General features: G+C 31.6%; 1 protein-coding gene across 6 annotated transcripts in view; it reads right to left on the reverse strand.

Annotated features, from left to right (window-relative positions):
• Positions 1-6,744: 6,744 nt before the first annotated feature.
• Positions 6,745-16,551, reverse strand: part of LOC100166077 (voltage-dependent T-type calcium channel subunit alpha-1H) — a 459,662-nt gene continuing 449,855 nt past the window's right edge. For all 6 annotated transcript variants that reach the window (XM_029488267.1, XM_029488266.1, XM_016804685.2 and 3 more), the window contains 5 exons: positions 15,656-15,805; positions 14,560-14,852; positions 8,371-8,551; positions 8,006-8,202; positions 6,745-7,941 (listed from right to left, as the gene is read on the reverse strand). In XM_029488267.1, the coding sequence (XP_029344127.1) occupies positions 7,399-7,941; positions 8,006-8,202; positions 8,371-8,551; positions 14,560-14,852; positions 15,656-15,805 (1,364 nt within the window). In that variant the 3' untranslated portion in view covers positions 6,745-7,398. The remainder of the gene's footprint in view (positions 7,942-8,005; positions 8,203-8,370; positions 8,552-14,559; positions 14,853-15,655; positions 15,806-16,551) is intronic.

Here is a 16,551-nt window from a genome sequence, read left to right on the forward strand (position 1 = left end):
TTTGTATAAAGAATTCTTGATTTTCATTATTTTTTGATAATTTTATTGTTATCTTTATTTTTAATATATCTTTATTTTTTAGATAACTAACCATATATTTCGAAAATGAGCAATAATGTTTCAAAAGGCTTGTCGAGTTTCAATTCTAATGTCAAACAATCTGCAGGTAATATAATATCATACCAAACTGTTATGTTGTTGACAAAGTCAAGCTTTTTATTACTCGCGCTTATCCACATAATTTACTTATTTGTTTGATAATATATGTATAATATATAATATATAATATAACTTTACAATTTCAAATGCTGTAAAAAAACAGGAAAAGTTAAAAATGTATGCCAAGATAAAATTGAAGAAACCATAAAATATGTTTTGGTTCAAGCCCCATTTACCATCAAAAGACTTCTACAAAAGACAAATATAAAATCCAATAAATAATTTTTTATAGTTTCAATCAAAATTGATTTGACTAAAAAAGTATATACTAAATCAATTTTTCATATTTATTGAACGAGCTTGATTAACTTTAAATGTTAAATAAACATTTAACGAATATATTTGTACTGTGTGGGTTCTATTTTATTTCGTGGCCTATGTACGTATTTTACACCTACTAATAGACAATAGTATAGTATTAACTTCCATTCGAAATTATGGGCCCCGAACAGTGGCGTATATACGATTATATTCACTATGGGCCGATTTATCAGTCATCACTAGACAAGCATAGCACGACTAACATGGCCATAATTATACATTTTTTAGGGTGGTTATAATTATGACATTTAAATATATACAGTACAAATATAAATTGCGCAATTTAATTTTATAATATTCCTATGTAAAATTAATTTTTTGGTTCTTTTTTTAAAAATAATGACAGTGTCATTTATTTATTTTGATGTTATCTTACTATGAATTTAAAATCAAAGTCAATAAGTCATCAAAGCAAGTACTGACAATATAACATTTCCTTGTTGATTCCTCAAAAACGATTTTAATCAACCGGCTAACTTAATCATGGTGAAAAACTGTAAACAGTGCAAATATACATGCAATGGTTTGATTGGACCTGCAATTTCACTATAGGCCCTGGCCTAGGGGGCCACCCCCCTAAATACGCCACTGGCCCCGAAGATTCTTTGAGTTTGACATGGTCATTACTCATTAATAATATTGTTAATGTAAGATTGATATGATTTGTATTAAACAATTGCGGTGGGAAAAAATGAATAATCCGAAACACCATATTATATTGTATTATTATATTATGTAATAACACTTGAAAATTATATTTATTTATACAAAACTGTCTTTTTTTTTTAATTTTTCATTCAGGGTAATTATTAAAAATGTTTTCAACGAATGTTAAAACAAGCGCGTTTTTCTAAAGTACGTACAATATATTATTATAACCATGTTAACGGTTTTTTTGTTCAAACAAATTTTTTTTACGGAAACAAAAGAGTCACAATAATTTGGATGGACTGTATAATAGTAATAACAATAATAATAATAATAATAATAATAATAATAATAATAATAATAATAATAATAATAATAACATGGTCTTATAATATATAATATACCTAGTTATACTAAGTTACCTATACCTAATATGTTTATTGTATTTACGAATTGTAATGTAAATAATAATTATTAATAATAGTATCTACCTATAATAATTACGTTTCAACCACAAGAAAATCCCTTGTATATTTTATTAATCTTTTCATTATAAGGGATGGAGGAGGGGAGAAAGAAAACAATTTTTCTCTAGTTAAATTATTAAAATACTATGTAACGAGGGTATCCGAAAGTATACTTACAACGCGATCTCGTTTTCCTTTAGAATTTCTGTGACCCAAATCATAATAATGTGTAGGTACAAATAGATTTTTCTATACATAATAGATTATATAATAAACAAAAGTTATGAGTCATTTTATTTCAAAATTCAAATATATTATTTACTTAAATACCGTCTATAAAATATTACCGAAAAATTATTATTTAATATTCGTCTACAAAATTCAATGAAAAAAAATTGTAATACATTTCAATGTACTTATGCTTAAACTTAAGGGCATATTTATTAAGTTTTTAGTCAATCGTAGCTTTTTTGTGCAGCCCTCCCTCCTCCCCTACCACACTTGACTTCGGTTGTATTTTATCGAATTAATGCTTGAGCCAGAATTTGATTTTTTACACGCGAAACCGTTGATAAAACTGGACAAGTAGGGAAAAAATAAAAGTAGCAATATTAATATTAATAAATAATAGTAATGATAATTCGAAATGTTGGTAAAATATTAGCCTCGAAGTACCTAAACTGGCTAAACTACCTAAACAATGTTTATAAACGTTATAAAAACAGAATATAATTTAAGGGCCAGCTGTTTCCCATTTTAGTTTAAGATACATTTGTGGGGTGTTCCCATATTATGTAGGTCTTCAATGTATGCATAAGTTTATATTATAATTATGCAGGAACGCCTAAATACGTCAAAACTTATAATAATAATAGTACGGAGCGCCTAGAACTCCAATGAATCGATAACCAAATTAGTTTGAAATTTTTGCGAGGGACAACCGTTGAGGTATGCTGAGTATGGGTAGAAAAATTTTCAAGGGAATATATCAATTATTTTGAATCATTATTTTTTCGAGTCCAAAGAGTAGTTTTACTGTATATAACACTTAACTGAGACATTCTAAATATAATATATTAGAAATAATTATATAAAAATTGTCAAAGATATGTATTCTATTCGTTAATAATACATAATAATAATATACGTATAGTAATAGTATAATTTTACAATAATAATAATAAGTCAGTTTGAGAGATACAAAGAGCTCGATGGAGATAGAATGAGACAGAGAGTGATAGATAGAGAGTGAGAGTAAGAATAGTACAGAGTTTTTTTACGCGTAAAACATTATACTCTGCACTAAAATATTAACGTTATATTTAATACAAGCAGGGGAATAATATTATAGGTATAATAATATAATTATTAGATGCTAAACAAAAGTTATATACTTAAGAAATAGGCAGTCTCATAGAAAATCACTAATCATTATCTAAAGACTAGACACAAAATAAATCATAATATACACACAATTACACGTACTTAGATATTAATATCATAATATTTGGACGATTTTGTTTTTACATTTTCTAGAAAAAAAAAAAAAAAATTTATAACTAAACAAAGTCAGATATTCGCGTAATATTATAACACCTATTATAATGTAAAGATTAATTTTACTATAATATATATTATAATATTTTACATGTACAGCGTGAGATCCATTTAACGGGCTACACTAATTTTCCAAGTAATTTTTAGTGTTTTTGAAAAAAAAAGAAGATTTTTATCATAATCCGAAGTACCTATTTCGGTGTTTTCATTTTAAGTATATATAGAAGAATATTAAAATAAAAAAAAAAAACATACATTTTTTCAACCAAAACAAGTAGTGACGCCATTAAAATGTACCACCCTCTATATATATATATATATACATACACACACACATATAATAATATACTTAGATTCATACGAATATTAAGGCGATGGGTATCTAAAAATTTGACTTTATCACAGATTCGACGTATAGCATAATAATAATAATAATAATAATATCATATTAATTAATATACTTTCACTAGGAAGGTAAAACATAATAAATAAATTGACTATTTTATTATATTATATTCTATAATCGAAAATAAACGTCCAATGATACGATAATATTTATTGTTATTATTTTTATTATTACTACCATCCATGTCATTATTACAAAAACTAAATATTGTTCGCACAAGGTAGAGGTACCTCATTCTACCAGTGATAGATATTTGCGGGGTACCTTTCATACTATATAGGCCAAACAAAATTAAACGAATTTAAAACCAAAAAAAAAAAAACCCACTAGACCATTAGTATATGAATATTATGACCATTTCAGTTGCAAACACGGCTTAAATTGGTACTGTGCTATTATTTCGAAGGTGCAATCCCTATTTGATTTGAATTTCAATTGTGATTGATTGTTTTGACGCGTATATAGTTTATTGTTATGTGCCTACCTACGGAATGACTATAACCAGCTGTCTATAATGCGTTTTGAATCGATTACTTACGTTGAATTTTTATGTTGTATTGGAAATAATTCGATCCGTATATTATGCTTTTGTGTTCAGTAAAAATCTAGAAAAACAACACTCTGGTGTTAGCAGGTTATTAGAATAACATGTATAGGTACGTATTATATTATACTTATTATAATATTATGTCTTAACAGTTAACACTCGATAATAATATCCATTATTCAGTATTCGAATTTTTATTGTTCTGCTCTATTATCGATTTACAAATTACAATTATTATTATATACAGTTACAACTTACATAGTAGTTACATTATTGAATGTCTAGTTGAAACGACTAATCTTATCTGCTGTTATAGTTTACAATACGTATTAACAAATATAAAATAAATATCTGTTACTTTAAAAAATATATGTATACGTTGTTTACGTTATTTTATGTCGTCAGTAAAACTAGACCAATTTATTGAATACACTGTCATGAAAATAATTTACAAATTTGGAAATCTTAGAACATTGTGTCGGGTTAATCTCAAAAGTTGAAATCATATTATGACATTCTATATTACATTATTATTTTTTTACATACCATTGCATACATTATGATGTGTTATAAAATAGTCACACTATCGTTCCTTTAGGTAGTGCGAATTTGTAGTGTATATTTTTACGTAGTTAAAGTTCAATAGACTTCGAAAACAAAATTCTGAAATGTTTCGAATTTTTGAACAACTGTTAAATTGTTATAGATATTAAGCCATTACCCGAGGAAATCACACATTTTCATTAGTTATTATTTTGTAAACGTATTTTGTATTTAACGGATTCTGTTTTTAAAATTAATTTAAATAACTTTATTTGTCTGTACTATTGATCGATTGATAAATTAATATAATAATATAATTGATTTTTAAAAATTGCATTAAAATGAAAAATAAAAAACAAACACATGTCGCTAATGTTGAACTTAACGTTTTTCAAACACCCTCAGTATTTTATATATGCGCTAAGACAGTACAATAATATAACACATTTAATATTTCTTAACATCCTCACAAGAGGTGAACAGTTGTTATATAATTGCCTAATATTATTATGGATACGTATTTCATAAAACGACGAATCTAGAAATTGATTTGATAAAGTTTTTTTTTTCGATACTTAAAAGTAAAGAAAACATTTTCTGAGATCAAATTATATTTTTGAAATAATGACGTTAGGTACCCACTATTTTTTGTTCGTACATCTTCATCGAGGTCTTAGACAACTTAACGTTTGAAAACACTCAGAGAAATCAAATTCACCAGAGAACTGAGAAACACATTTAATCGATTAATAATATTACAATAAATTTCGAGTTTTGGCGAAATGCAAACGGATAAAAATTTTATCGATTTGTTCAGCGTATATTGATTTCATTGGTTTATACACTCAGCATAATTCTCGACAGTTCATATAATGTCTAATCAAATGTCCTGTCACGACTCCGTCGGCTATTGATTTAGTCGAGCCTTAAATTTAATGTAATAATAAATAATAATATATAAACATTTAAAACGATTATAAGCTACGTATAAAAGCGACGGTAGTTGGTTAACGTCCAACGTATACCATGTGAATCATTATTTTTAATTATAAATATTTTTTAAAATAAATTATACCTACCTATCTAACTATATTCTAAATTAACTTTACCCACTTATATCGTATTAAGCATGATTTAAATTAATATTATGTTAGATTAGTATATGATATTAATATTATGACGACTTGTGATACGAATTAACTAGAAATTAAAAAAAATGGTGAAATATAAATTCAGTATAACTGATTCCTGCATGTTTTTTCTTTTGATAAATTTAAGACTCGACGTAGTCGACATTTGACTTTCTCCGAAACAAAACGTTCGGGCGGAATCGATAAGTCCTCTTTTCCAATAATGGCTATAGCTGTTATCGTAATATAGGATGATCGGATTATAATAAATAACTGGTGTTGACGGTATAATATTATAATATATTGTACGTGTGCGTATTAAGGGGGGAGGGAGTCTAAGACCGAAATGAGTTTATCGTCGATAACAATAAATATTGTAAATTTTAATATTACATCGGAAAATAATATTATAATACCTATTCGTGACGACGGGAAACTATCAGAGCAGGTGTGAAATACAATATGTATGTAGCTATGGATTACGTATTATAGACACGTCCTGCTCGACGGACCAGCGCGTGGTGGCAGCGTTTCGACAAACAAATGCCTCGAAAAAATCACGTTTCACCGACGGCGTCGTCTCGCCGAGCTCATCATTATTTTTGCAAAAGCAAATCGCTCAGGGCGAAAAATAATTCAAACGGCACAAGACGACAATGGTGTAACAGGCGCGTCGATTTTTAGGTGAAACCAACGGAGTGTGACGTCTTATAATTCGGATCCACTAGTTTTGTCAAAAATATAGTCAGGTATCTCTCGATGAAGGCCGCGCGTTTACTTGCGATTCGTGCGGCATCAATTTGATCGATTGACGGATTTTTTGTCGTTGTTGTCACCGCGATCGGGTACGCGTATATTACTTTTGGTCAGTGTTACTACCGTTAATTGTTTTTTAGTTCAACCAAAGGGCATTTTTTTTTTTTTTTGATAACACGATAACTTAAATTATTCGATTTTACAGTATATTACGCATATGTCCTGACGTTATATAATTAAATGGATATTAAAATAATGTATTTGATTTACTTTTCATTTATCGTACCTATATTCAGATAAGGCTCATTTTTAATTCATCATAATCGTAATATTATGTTCACAGGCACAAAATATAATATTATGAAGGTTAGGTACCTATCTAATAATACCGGCAGGTGGTCAATAAGTATTCAACGTGACTAACGGCGTTCCGTCACAGACAGATGCTTGGTATTATTAGGTATGCATTGATAATATTATTATAAACGATTCCGAAAACTCTATTGATGGATAATAAGTTTTTCTCTGCAGAGCGAGCACGTTTCTTGCCGTCCAGCGGACGTGGCCCCGAGGAGAGTTTTTGTACACGCGATAAAATGTTAATATTGCAAAAATGACGATAGTCTGCACCGGGTGATGCGAATTTCGTATTAATAATAATAGTAATAATAATAATAATAATAATAGTAATAATAATGTCGACGACGACGATGACAATGATAACGAGGACGACGATGATAACAATAATAGTAATAATATTAATAACAACAGTATCGTTATATCGACAGTGTCGGCGGTGGCTGCTCAGGTCTTTCTCTTGACGCTCGCCTCGATCCGCACGTCCAGCGTGTTGACCGGACCGGCGGCGGTCACACCGGACGAGGTCGGGTCTTCCGGTCGCCTGACCAGCGGGAAACGGGACCGCAACAGCGGTACGTCGACGGCGCACTCCTCGGGTATGGCCAGTGTGACGTACGACTTGGACAGCGACGGCGGCGGCGTGGGCGGCGGAGCGGCCAGTGCGTTCGGATTGGGCGCCGCCGGTACGGCCAGCAGCGCCGCGACGACAGCGCTGTTCTTGGCCGCCGCCGCCGGTTCTCCGCGGACCGGATGCCCGCTTCCGCTTCCGGTCGCCTGGCCGCCGGCGATCGCCTCCGAGACGCACCTCGCCTGCAGCTGCACCTGGTTCGCTGACGATTGCCAGTCCGTAAACTGTTGCAGTTGATGCAGCTGTTGCAGTTGTTGCTTGGGCTGCTGCAATTGCTGCTGGCGCTGACCGGCGGCGTCCGGTTGGTCCGTCGCCGGCCGCTGCGAACCGGAACTCCGGACGCTGTCCCTCCGAGTGACCTGCACGAAAAACAACGAGCTATAATATCGCGGAATGAACGTGCAATGGTTTGGGTCGCGTTACATCACTCCGGGGTGGTGCGCTCAATGACGACTTCCGGTTCCTGGATTCGAAATGAGGAATCATAAAAGTGGGCATGAGCGCTGGGGGGACGAGAATGTTCGACTCCTGGACGGTCTGTCGTCTTCTCTGCGACGGTACGATAGTGGGTTCCGTCATCCTGCCACTCCACGAGTTGAAAGAAAACCGTCGTCCTTGACCTGTTAATAAACACAATACAAAAAGTTTAATACGAAAATTGATAAAAAAAAAAAAACACCCTTAAACAATATTCGTAAGAGACCCCGCGCACCGCTAATCTCTAGACACAGATCGCGTATTTTTTCATGCCACACTGTGTAACATTATAATAGATGCCGTTGATTTACTTTGGTATAGAGGTGAAGGTGGCAAACTTTTAAAGGTGAAGTCGGCGGGTAGCGAAAACTCTTTGCACAATGGATTTTGAATCGAGTACTCGTGGTCAAGGGCCATTTGAACCAATTGTTCTTCTTCCTCTGCAGCCATTTCTCTCTCCAATTGATCTTCCATGTCCATCTCGTCCTCCATCTAAGAACAATTAAAAATGACAATTTTTATTATTATGGGCACTTATAATATGTTCTTGATTCTGTGTGAAAGATACTTAAGATTTTAAAATATCATAAATCATAAATACTGTATACTCAAACTAAACTCTGAATATATTGTTTTAAGCATGATGATTTAAAATAATTAGTAAAACGGCGTATCGTATAGGCAAAATAGCTACATTACTGCGGCGAAGAACATAATATTTTAAAAATAGGTACCATAATAATTCAATTGACTTTTTAGTTTTAAGTTTTAAACCATCTTAGCGTGTGTTACAATGCCCATGTAGTAAATGTTATGCGATGTTAAATTGTGCCAAATATAAAAAAAATTGATTTGTGAATGGTACAGATACACATTAAATATCCATAAAAAAGATAAATAGCTTAATGAATAAATATTTTTTCCATTATATATAAATCCACTGCACTTATCATTCCAAAACATTTAAAAACACAGCGAACAACGACACATAATGTGTTTTATATGTTTTGTGCATTTTTAATGTTTAAATAGTCCGAGAACATTTGAACAAAAAAAAAACGTTATTAATTTTAATAGAAAAACTATTTTGAATTGAGTGATCACAATTCTAGAGCTTTCAAATTTGAACGTGAATTAAGATTCATGTGATCACGTGTTTTTTTCACGTTTATTTAAATTTAAAAAACCGTGAATTTAATTCACGTGTAATTAATTAGTTAATCACGGGTATTTATTTCACGTGTATTGTAAAACATATAATATTTATTAAACGTATTAAATTATAACAATATATTTAAAAAAAGATACGTTATTAATGATCTCCGCAAAAAACCAAAAACTAAAAATATCTGTACACTTTTATTTTTGTCTATTTTTATTCTATTACAACATTTTTGGAGTGAAATTTATGAAATAGTGTTTTCAATGTTCAATAAATTTGAATATTTTTTAAAATTGTAATTCAATTTCGTAATAGATAACTGTCAAAAACACCGCATTCTACTTATGTCTGGAGATTTTGGTTCAAAATAAATAATTGATCACCGATTACCGCTATGTAAAAACTAAAAATAAGAAAACCATTATTGGGATTTGGGAGATATATACTAAATGTATTGAAAATAAAATTCCACATGTAACAATAAACGCGTGATTTCGTAAAAAGTTCACGGAATCACGTGAAGTTAAATTCACAGATTTACGTGAAATAAATTCACGTGATCGCATACGTGAGTATAATTGTATCCGTGAATTTAACTACACTTGAAAAAGAGACCTCTAATCACAACTCAGTTGTCTAACGTGACGAAATCGTTTTGATAAGTTCAATCGATACCACATCATTAATAAAACCCTGTTGAGTGTGTGTCAGACTGAGAAAATGATAAAAGACGCGTACAACTTCTCACGGAAGAATTAAAATATTTCAAATGCAAGCATATAGTCATTTTAAATTCTTACAGAATTTCAGAAACAATAATTTCCAACGCGTGGAATTTTTTGTGTAAATATATAACAAAAAAAAACTTAGGAGCGCACAATAATAATATTATCGTGATATTATTATTATTATTATATGTAATTTGTGTGGTTACCGATTCACGCCAAATATATTGCCTGCGGGATAATCACGGAGATGATAACCATAATATGATCTCACAGAGTAAACGAATAGGACAATATTTTGCCCGCTCGGAACCAATCAAATTAAATTTATCAATTTATTTGGTAGTTCTGCGACTAGCGTACAATTATATCATCGTAATATTATTATGTAATTAGTCTATTATTATAGTTAGGTACTGATTTACGTCAAACCTACTGCCTGCGGGGAAAGTATGGATGTGATGATGATGATAGTAATATGATCGCGAAAGTAAACGATAATAATACAAGTTTATACAACGCGTTTTGCCGGCGCGGAACAAATCAAATTCGATTTAATTCACCAATTTATCAATTTGTGGTTCTGCTGCAGCGTAGCAGCGATAAGTTTCTCATGGTATTAGTATTATGTTTTAGTATATAACTCTGAAAAAGGTGTTTGAAAAATGTACGTTTTTATTTTGTTTTTATTAATAATAACTGCTTCGGTGAGGGCCATTGGCTACAAGAATCTTGGTTTAATTACAATCGAGGAATTATTTTACAACATTATAACTTAGAAAAACAAAGTAAAAAAACATTAAAAATATTGATATGTGTTTGATAATATAATATACATTAATAAGTATACTAACTCTATAGTTTATACGCGTTTGCTATTTATTGATGGAAATAACATGAAATTATTGTTGTATTATGATAAAGTATTGAATTTTAGTTTATTTTTATTATTGGGTAAAATTATTTCCAACACAGTTAAATCTGTATATTATATCTATTCATAATTATTTATTTGTAGTATAACTGTAAAATGTTATGCTACCCTATACATTCTTCGATAATTTTTTTATTTTAGTTTGGTTTGGTGGTATAAATGGTTTTGTCAATTTCATTAAAACTATTTAAATAGGCAATTTTATTGTTGTAAATTATTTTTTCACCGATAGTCGAAATGTGTCAGAAGTAATATACTTATATACTTAAAAAAATTAGGAGAAATTAAATTTATTAGAATTTAAAAATGGTTCATTTAACGAAAAAACGGTAATAATATCCCGATCATCCGCGAAATCCGGATTTCATAAATCCGAATTCGCCCATCACTATAGAGTACCTGTACATTTTTAGAGAAACAATAATTTCCGTCGCGTGGGTACGATATATTTTATTCTCGCATCACTATCTCGAGATGAAATTACGACTAGCGTACAACGACATTTTCGCGATATCGTGCAGTAATGGTATGCAGTATGGTATGGTTACTGGTTCACGCCAGACCGGCATCAGCTGTTTGCGGGAAGAGAACGGAGACGATGACAATAGTATAATAATATAGGTACGGTCGTTCAGAGTAAACGATGATAATACGCAACATTTTGCCGCGGAACAAATCGAATTCAATTTATTCTGTGGTTCTGCTTCGGCGATGTGTTTCTCGTGATGTCATGTTTTCGAGTGTACGTGTAGGTAGAGGAGGTATTTGAAAAATCCGTTTTACATTCGAATGTACCCCTAACTCGCATGTAATACGCGCATTTATTGATGGAACCAACTACGTTTTACACGGGCACCTATACACATACCTATAATATATGTACGATTTACATTTTCTTACGAATCGAACGTTTTTTATTTCGTCGGCGTCGTTTACATCATTATTATTATTATTGTTACCGTGCGCAATACATTTTGTTATTTGAACTGAATATAATATACCCGCGAGGAGCGACGCGCGTAATATATTATTTTATATCGTTCATCGGCCATGGAAGGATAAACGATTTTACTGAGATTATTATAACAATAATACAATACTATTCGAGAGACTCGGCGTATACAAATTTGAAACAGCCGTAATTCTAATTTTATTACCTCGAGAGTTTTATCTGAACTGCGAATCATAATATACACATAAATACACGCCACACACGTCACGATATATATATAGACATTTCGAACGAAAATTGTGTTGCCACTATAATAATATAGGTACTAAAATATTATATACAGTCAAATAGTTTATCGTGACGAAAAACAATACATTACAATGTACTACAGTCGTACGTTTTTATGACTGTCGAAAAAGTTCTGATGAATAATTTCGATCATCATAATAGTAATAAGAATGACAATGATGATATGATTGATTTGGCCCGATCGATTAATCGGCGGTCCGCACATCATAATATTCCTCAGAGATTAGAGTTTGGTTTTCAACGAGTATATTCAAACTAATTTGAGTTATATATAATAATATTATGATATTTTGTTTGCGGTTCTATGGTCTGAAGGGATCCGAGTAAAATGTAAAAACCGTTTAGACGATTATGTCACCGTCGTACCGTGGACAATAACTTTGACCGGCATCGTTATTTTTCATTTAAATTTCTTCTACCGTTTTTTCGTGGAGCCTTTGAGTACTACGCTATACGATGCAGGGATAAGTTGACCCGAAAAAGACGAAACGAAAACACAAATACTAACAACAATAATAATTTATAATAACGGTTGTCACATTTCGTTAATTTACAGCAAACAATAATAACACATAACGCCATGATAAATAACAATATGATGGTTAAATAATTTTCATAATCGAGTGCCGGTATAAAAGAATTTCAACAACAAAAGTTAATGAATATATATTATTATTATATTATATTACGGAAATGCGTCGGGTCTTCTATTTATATAATTATATTAGGTCCCCTAGTTGATCATAATTTTTAATACATTTTCGTATCCTTCAAACTCTATGAAAAACATTTTTTTCCTTTTCAAAACCGAAAAATTAGACTTATAAAACGAGAATGTAATCAGTTAAAAATAAATCACTCGATTGTTTATTTTATACCACGCCAGCCATTTTGTCAAACAAACGTTGCGTGCATAATGCATATAATATTACATTTACATTTTAGGAACATATATATATATATATACGTCGTATACCGTACTTTACACGTTACATAGTATTGTTCAATTTATAATACGCAGTAAATAGGCGTTTGAAGTGTAGGAAATTTACAAGATAATCGCAAGGTGGATGAATATAATATACCTATAGTGTATTGAACGACCAAATACCGCGAAAAGAGACAAAGGTTATAAGTTTACAACTATAAACAAGGGAGAAAGTTCCTGACTGTATCCGAGAAGCATGCTGGAATAAAATATTGATTTTACATGTTTTGGACTTTGGTAATGTAATAACGATGTAATATTATAATATTATGTATATTATATTAGATTTTATTCACTTATAAATATTTTGTTTTTAAACTTCATGTCCACCTATTTTTCGACCACAACTATGTTAAATAATATCATACAACGCCATTTAATAATAATCAACTGAGTTCTCTTCTCATTTTTCTTCTTTAACTAAGTAATTTGTATAATTTAATAATTATTATTATTACCAAATGTACCTTGTACTTATTTATAAAAAAACATTATTTAATTTTAATTAATTATGTTATAATGATATTAATTGCGAAATGGCCCATCTATGCAGTTGTATAGACTTATGAGCTGACAGTGGAAATTACTCACAGTCTTGAGAGTTTAATAGTATACAAAATAAATAAAATTATGGAAAGTAAAATGTATAATACGTAATATATAACGCTTGATAAACATAGCGTACGATTCGGATAGACTTTTTAAAAACCGCGTGCGTTTAGAAATTCTTATTTATGTATTTGAGCAAGAGAAAATGTTATATCTCGATCAGTTATTTGTGGGAGAAGTCACGAGGAACACGCAATGATAAGAAGGCCCATGACGGATATCGTAGAATTGCTAGGGACGGGTGTGTAATGGTACTCAGAGATAAAAAATTTATCTTTTGGGCAGCGAATAAAAAAGAATAAGCCATTTGTACAGTTAAAACATCGCGCTTAAAGTCTAAAGATATGTATGGAGAGTATCATAGTCGACTTATACGGACAGTGATGAAATGGAGACCTAATAAAAGTCGTCTGAGAGGAATGCCTAGACAACGGTGGGAAGACCGAGTCGAAGACGATCTAAAAACATCGGGAGCGCTGAATGGTGAATAGGGCTGACTGGCGGTACATAGAGATACGTGGAAGGAGATCGTGGAACCCGAAGACGATCCAAGTATATTGGGAGTGCAAAAAAAGCGCAAAGCGACGAAGACGTAGAAACGTGGTGCATAGTGGGAGATAGTGGGAGATAGTGGGAGCCAAAGACGATCTAAGTATATCGGGAGTGCAAGGAAGACACAAAGCGATGAAGAGCTGACAGTACTTAGAGAAACGGTCGGGGGAGATCATTGTGGAAGCAGAAACGGGCATAAACGGCTAATAGATTATAAGTAAAAAACCGTACGAAAAAAAAACACTCTGCGTTTAAAACGGCGTGCGTACCTGTTTGTGGGACTCTTCGAGATGTTTCATGAGCACGGCGACCACTACGTTGACCAACACGAACTGCGCCATCAGCACGAATATGACGAAGAACATGGGCGCTATGCCGTCGGCGACGCAGCAGTTTTTCACGCAGTCGGCCGCGCTGTCGCAGTCCTCACGGAGTGCGTCCTTCATGATGCCGTTCCAGTTGTCACCGGTGGCCACCCGGAACAGCGTCAGAAACGCCATGCCGAAGTTCCCGAAGTGAGCGTGCTCGCCCAGGCCTTGGCACGAGTGTTCGTCGCTGCACTCTACGCAAAGTACATATTTTGACAAGCGTCGGTGATAACGTTTTAATGCACAACTATTGAAGTGTGACGATAATAATAATAATAATAATAATGACCAGGAAACGGGGCTGACCCGATGTGCAAAAAATAAAACTTTGAAATACGCATTTAAAATATGCACTTAAAAAGATAAAATAAAATGTGAGCCATCGATTTTATAAATATCATGTGCAGTGAAATATTATGCAATAATATACATTTGGAAAAGCGCAGTTGAACATGATTTAAATTTTTTTTAAATTAAATGAATGGTGGTATCGAGGAAACAGGAAAAACATTTTACATTTTTTTGCTAAAATCCTAAGAAATGTATATGAAGTAACCTGTATAGTATAGTAGTTTTGTACATGATTATAATTTTTTAAAAATATCTCTTAAAAGTTGAATAGTATTAAATCGCGTTAATTCGTTTCGTTCAAAATTTTTATTTTTCTTATAAATTATCTAAAACAATGATAATTTATTTAAAATATGCAATCAAAACCAACAAACCTTTACATTTCTTATTTTAAAATCTCGACATCATACGTGTTTTGTATCATTTATAAATTTTTGTAGTTTTGTATTTGTATCAGTTTTTTTCCCATTTATTTTTCGAGTGAATATGTAAAGCATCAAGTCCTAAACCCTATTTATGCCCCTCCCTGGCAATTATTATTTTGACACAGACAAGCAGTCACACTTGATACATTTTTGTTTTATAAAAACCTGAGACGTTCATATTATGACGTTATGACAATACGATAATTATTCAATGCGCTTACCGAGTCTTCCAAACAATTCCACACCTAATGCTGCGAATATGAAGAACAATAGAAAAAACAGGAGTCCTAAATTTCCCACTTGAGGTAATGCTTGCATCACGGTATCCAAAAGAGCTCTTATTCCTTTAGCCATTTTTAGTAATTTTAAAACTGAAACAAAAAAGCCACAACAATTATTATTATTATACTTACAATATTATACTTTAATAATATAATAGTAATAATACGTATATTATGTACGTACAACAGAATAGTGATAAAAATGTTCTTTATGTACATATTTTATTACCATATAATATCAACATAGGTATTATGGTATTATCTTAAAAACAAGAGATTTAATATCGTATATGTAATTCAAAGTTTTAATGTTAAGTTTTTTAACGAAAAAGTTATTATTTTTTTAATACTTTTTAGTTTTGCTGACATGTATAATAAATATTTATATTTTCGTAAAGAATTTACGTATCCATCTAATTATTTTCAAAAATATCTCAAATTACGTATTTACCACGTTATTTTTTTTGGGTACCGATTGAAAACAATTCGAATGGAGCATATGGTATTACTCGGTATTTCGGTCAAGTAAAAAGCGTGATTACCGTTATTTTAAATACGTACCAATGGCTGTAGTTTTAAATATGAGTCGGCCAAATAAACTAGACCAAGTCAAACAAATTACTTAATTTATGCACAATGTAAACCCCAAAAAAATTACACTGTCGAAAATCGGGGAAAAATATTTAAACGTTCGTATTCCTCGAACAAATAAATTTATCATTTATTCGTTTAAATTTCGTCGTTTCTCTCGTAATAACCATAATATATACAGGTGCACAGTGCACACATGTATATACCTACGGCCACTGCCGGCACAATTTCCGTGATTTATGAAT

Source organism: Acyrthosiphon pisum, chromosome A1 (assembly GCF_005508785.2).
Source record: "Acyrthosiphon pisum isolate AL4f chromosome A1, pea_aphid_22Mar2018_4r6ur, whole genome shotgun sequence".
Classification (NCBI taxonomy): domain Eukaryota; kingdom Metazoa; phylum Arthropoda; class Insecta; order Hemiptera; family Aphididae; genus Acyrthosiphon; species Acyrthosiphon pisum.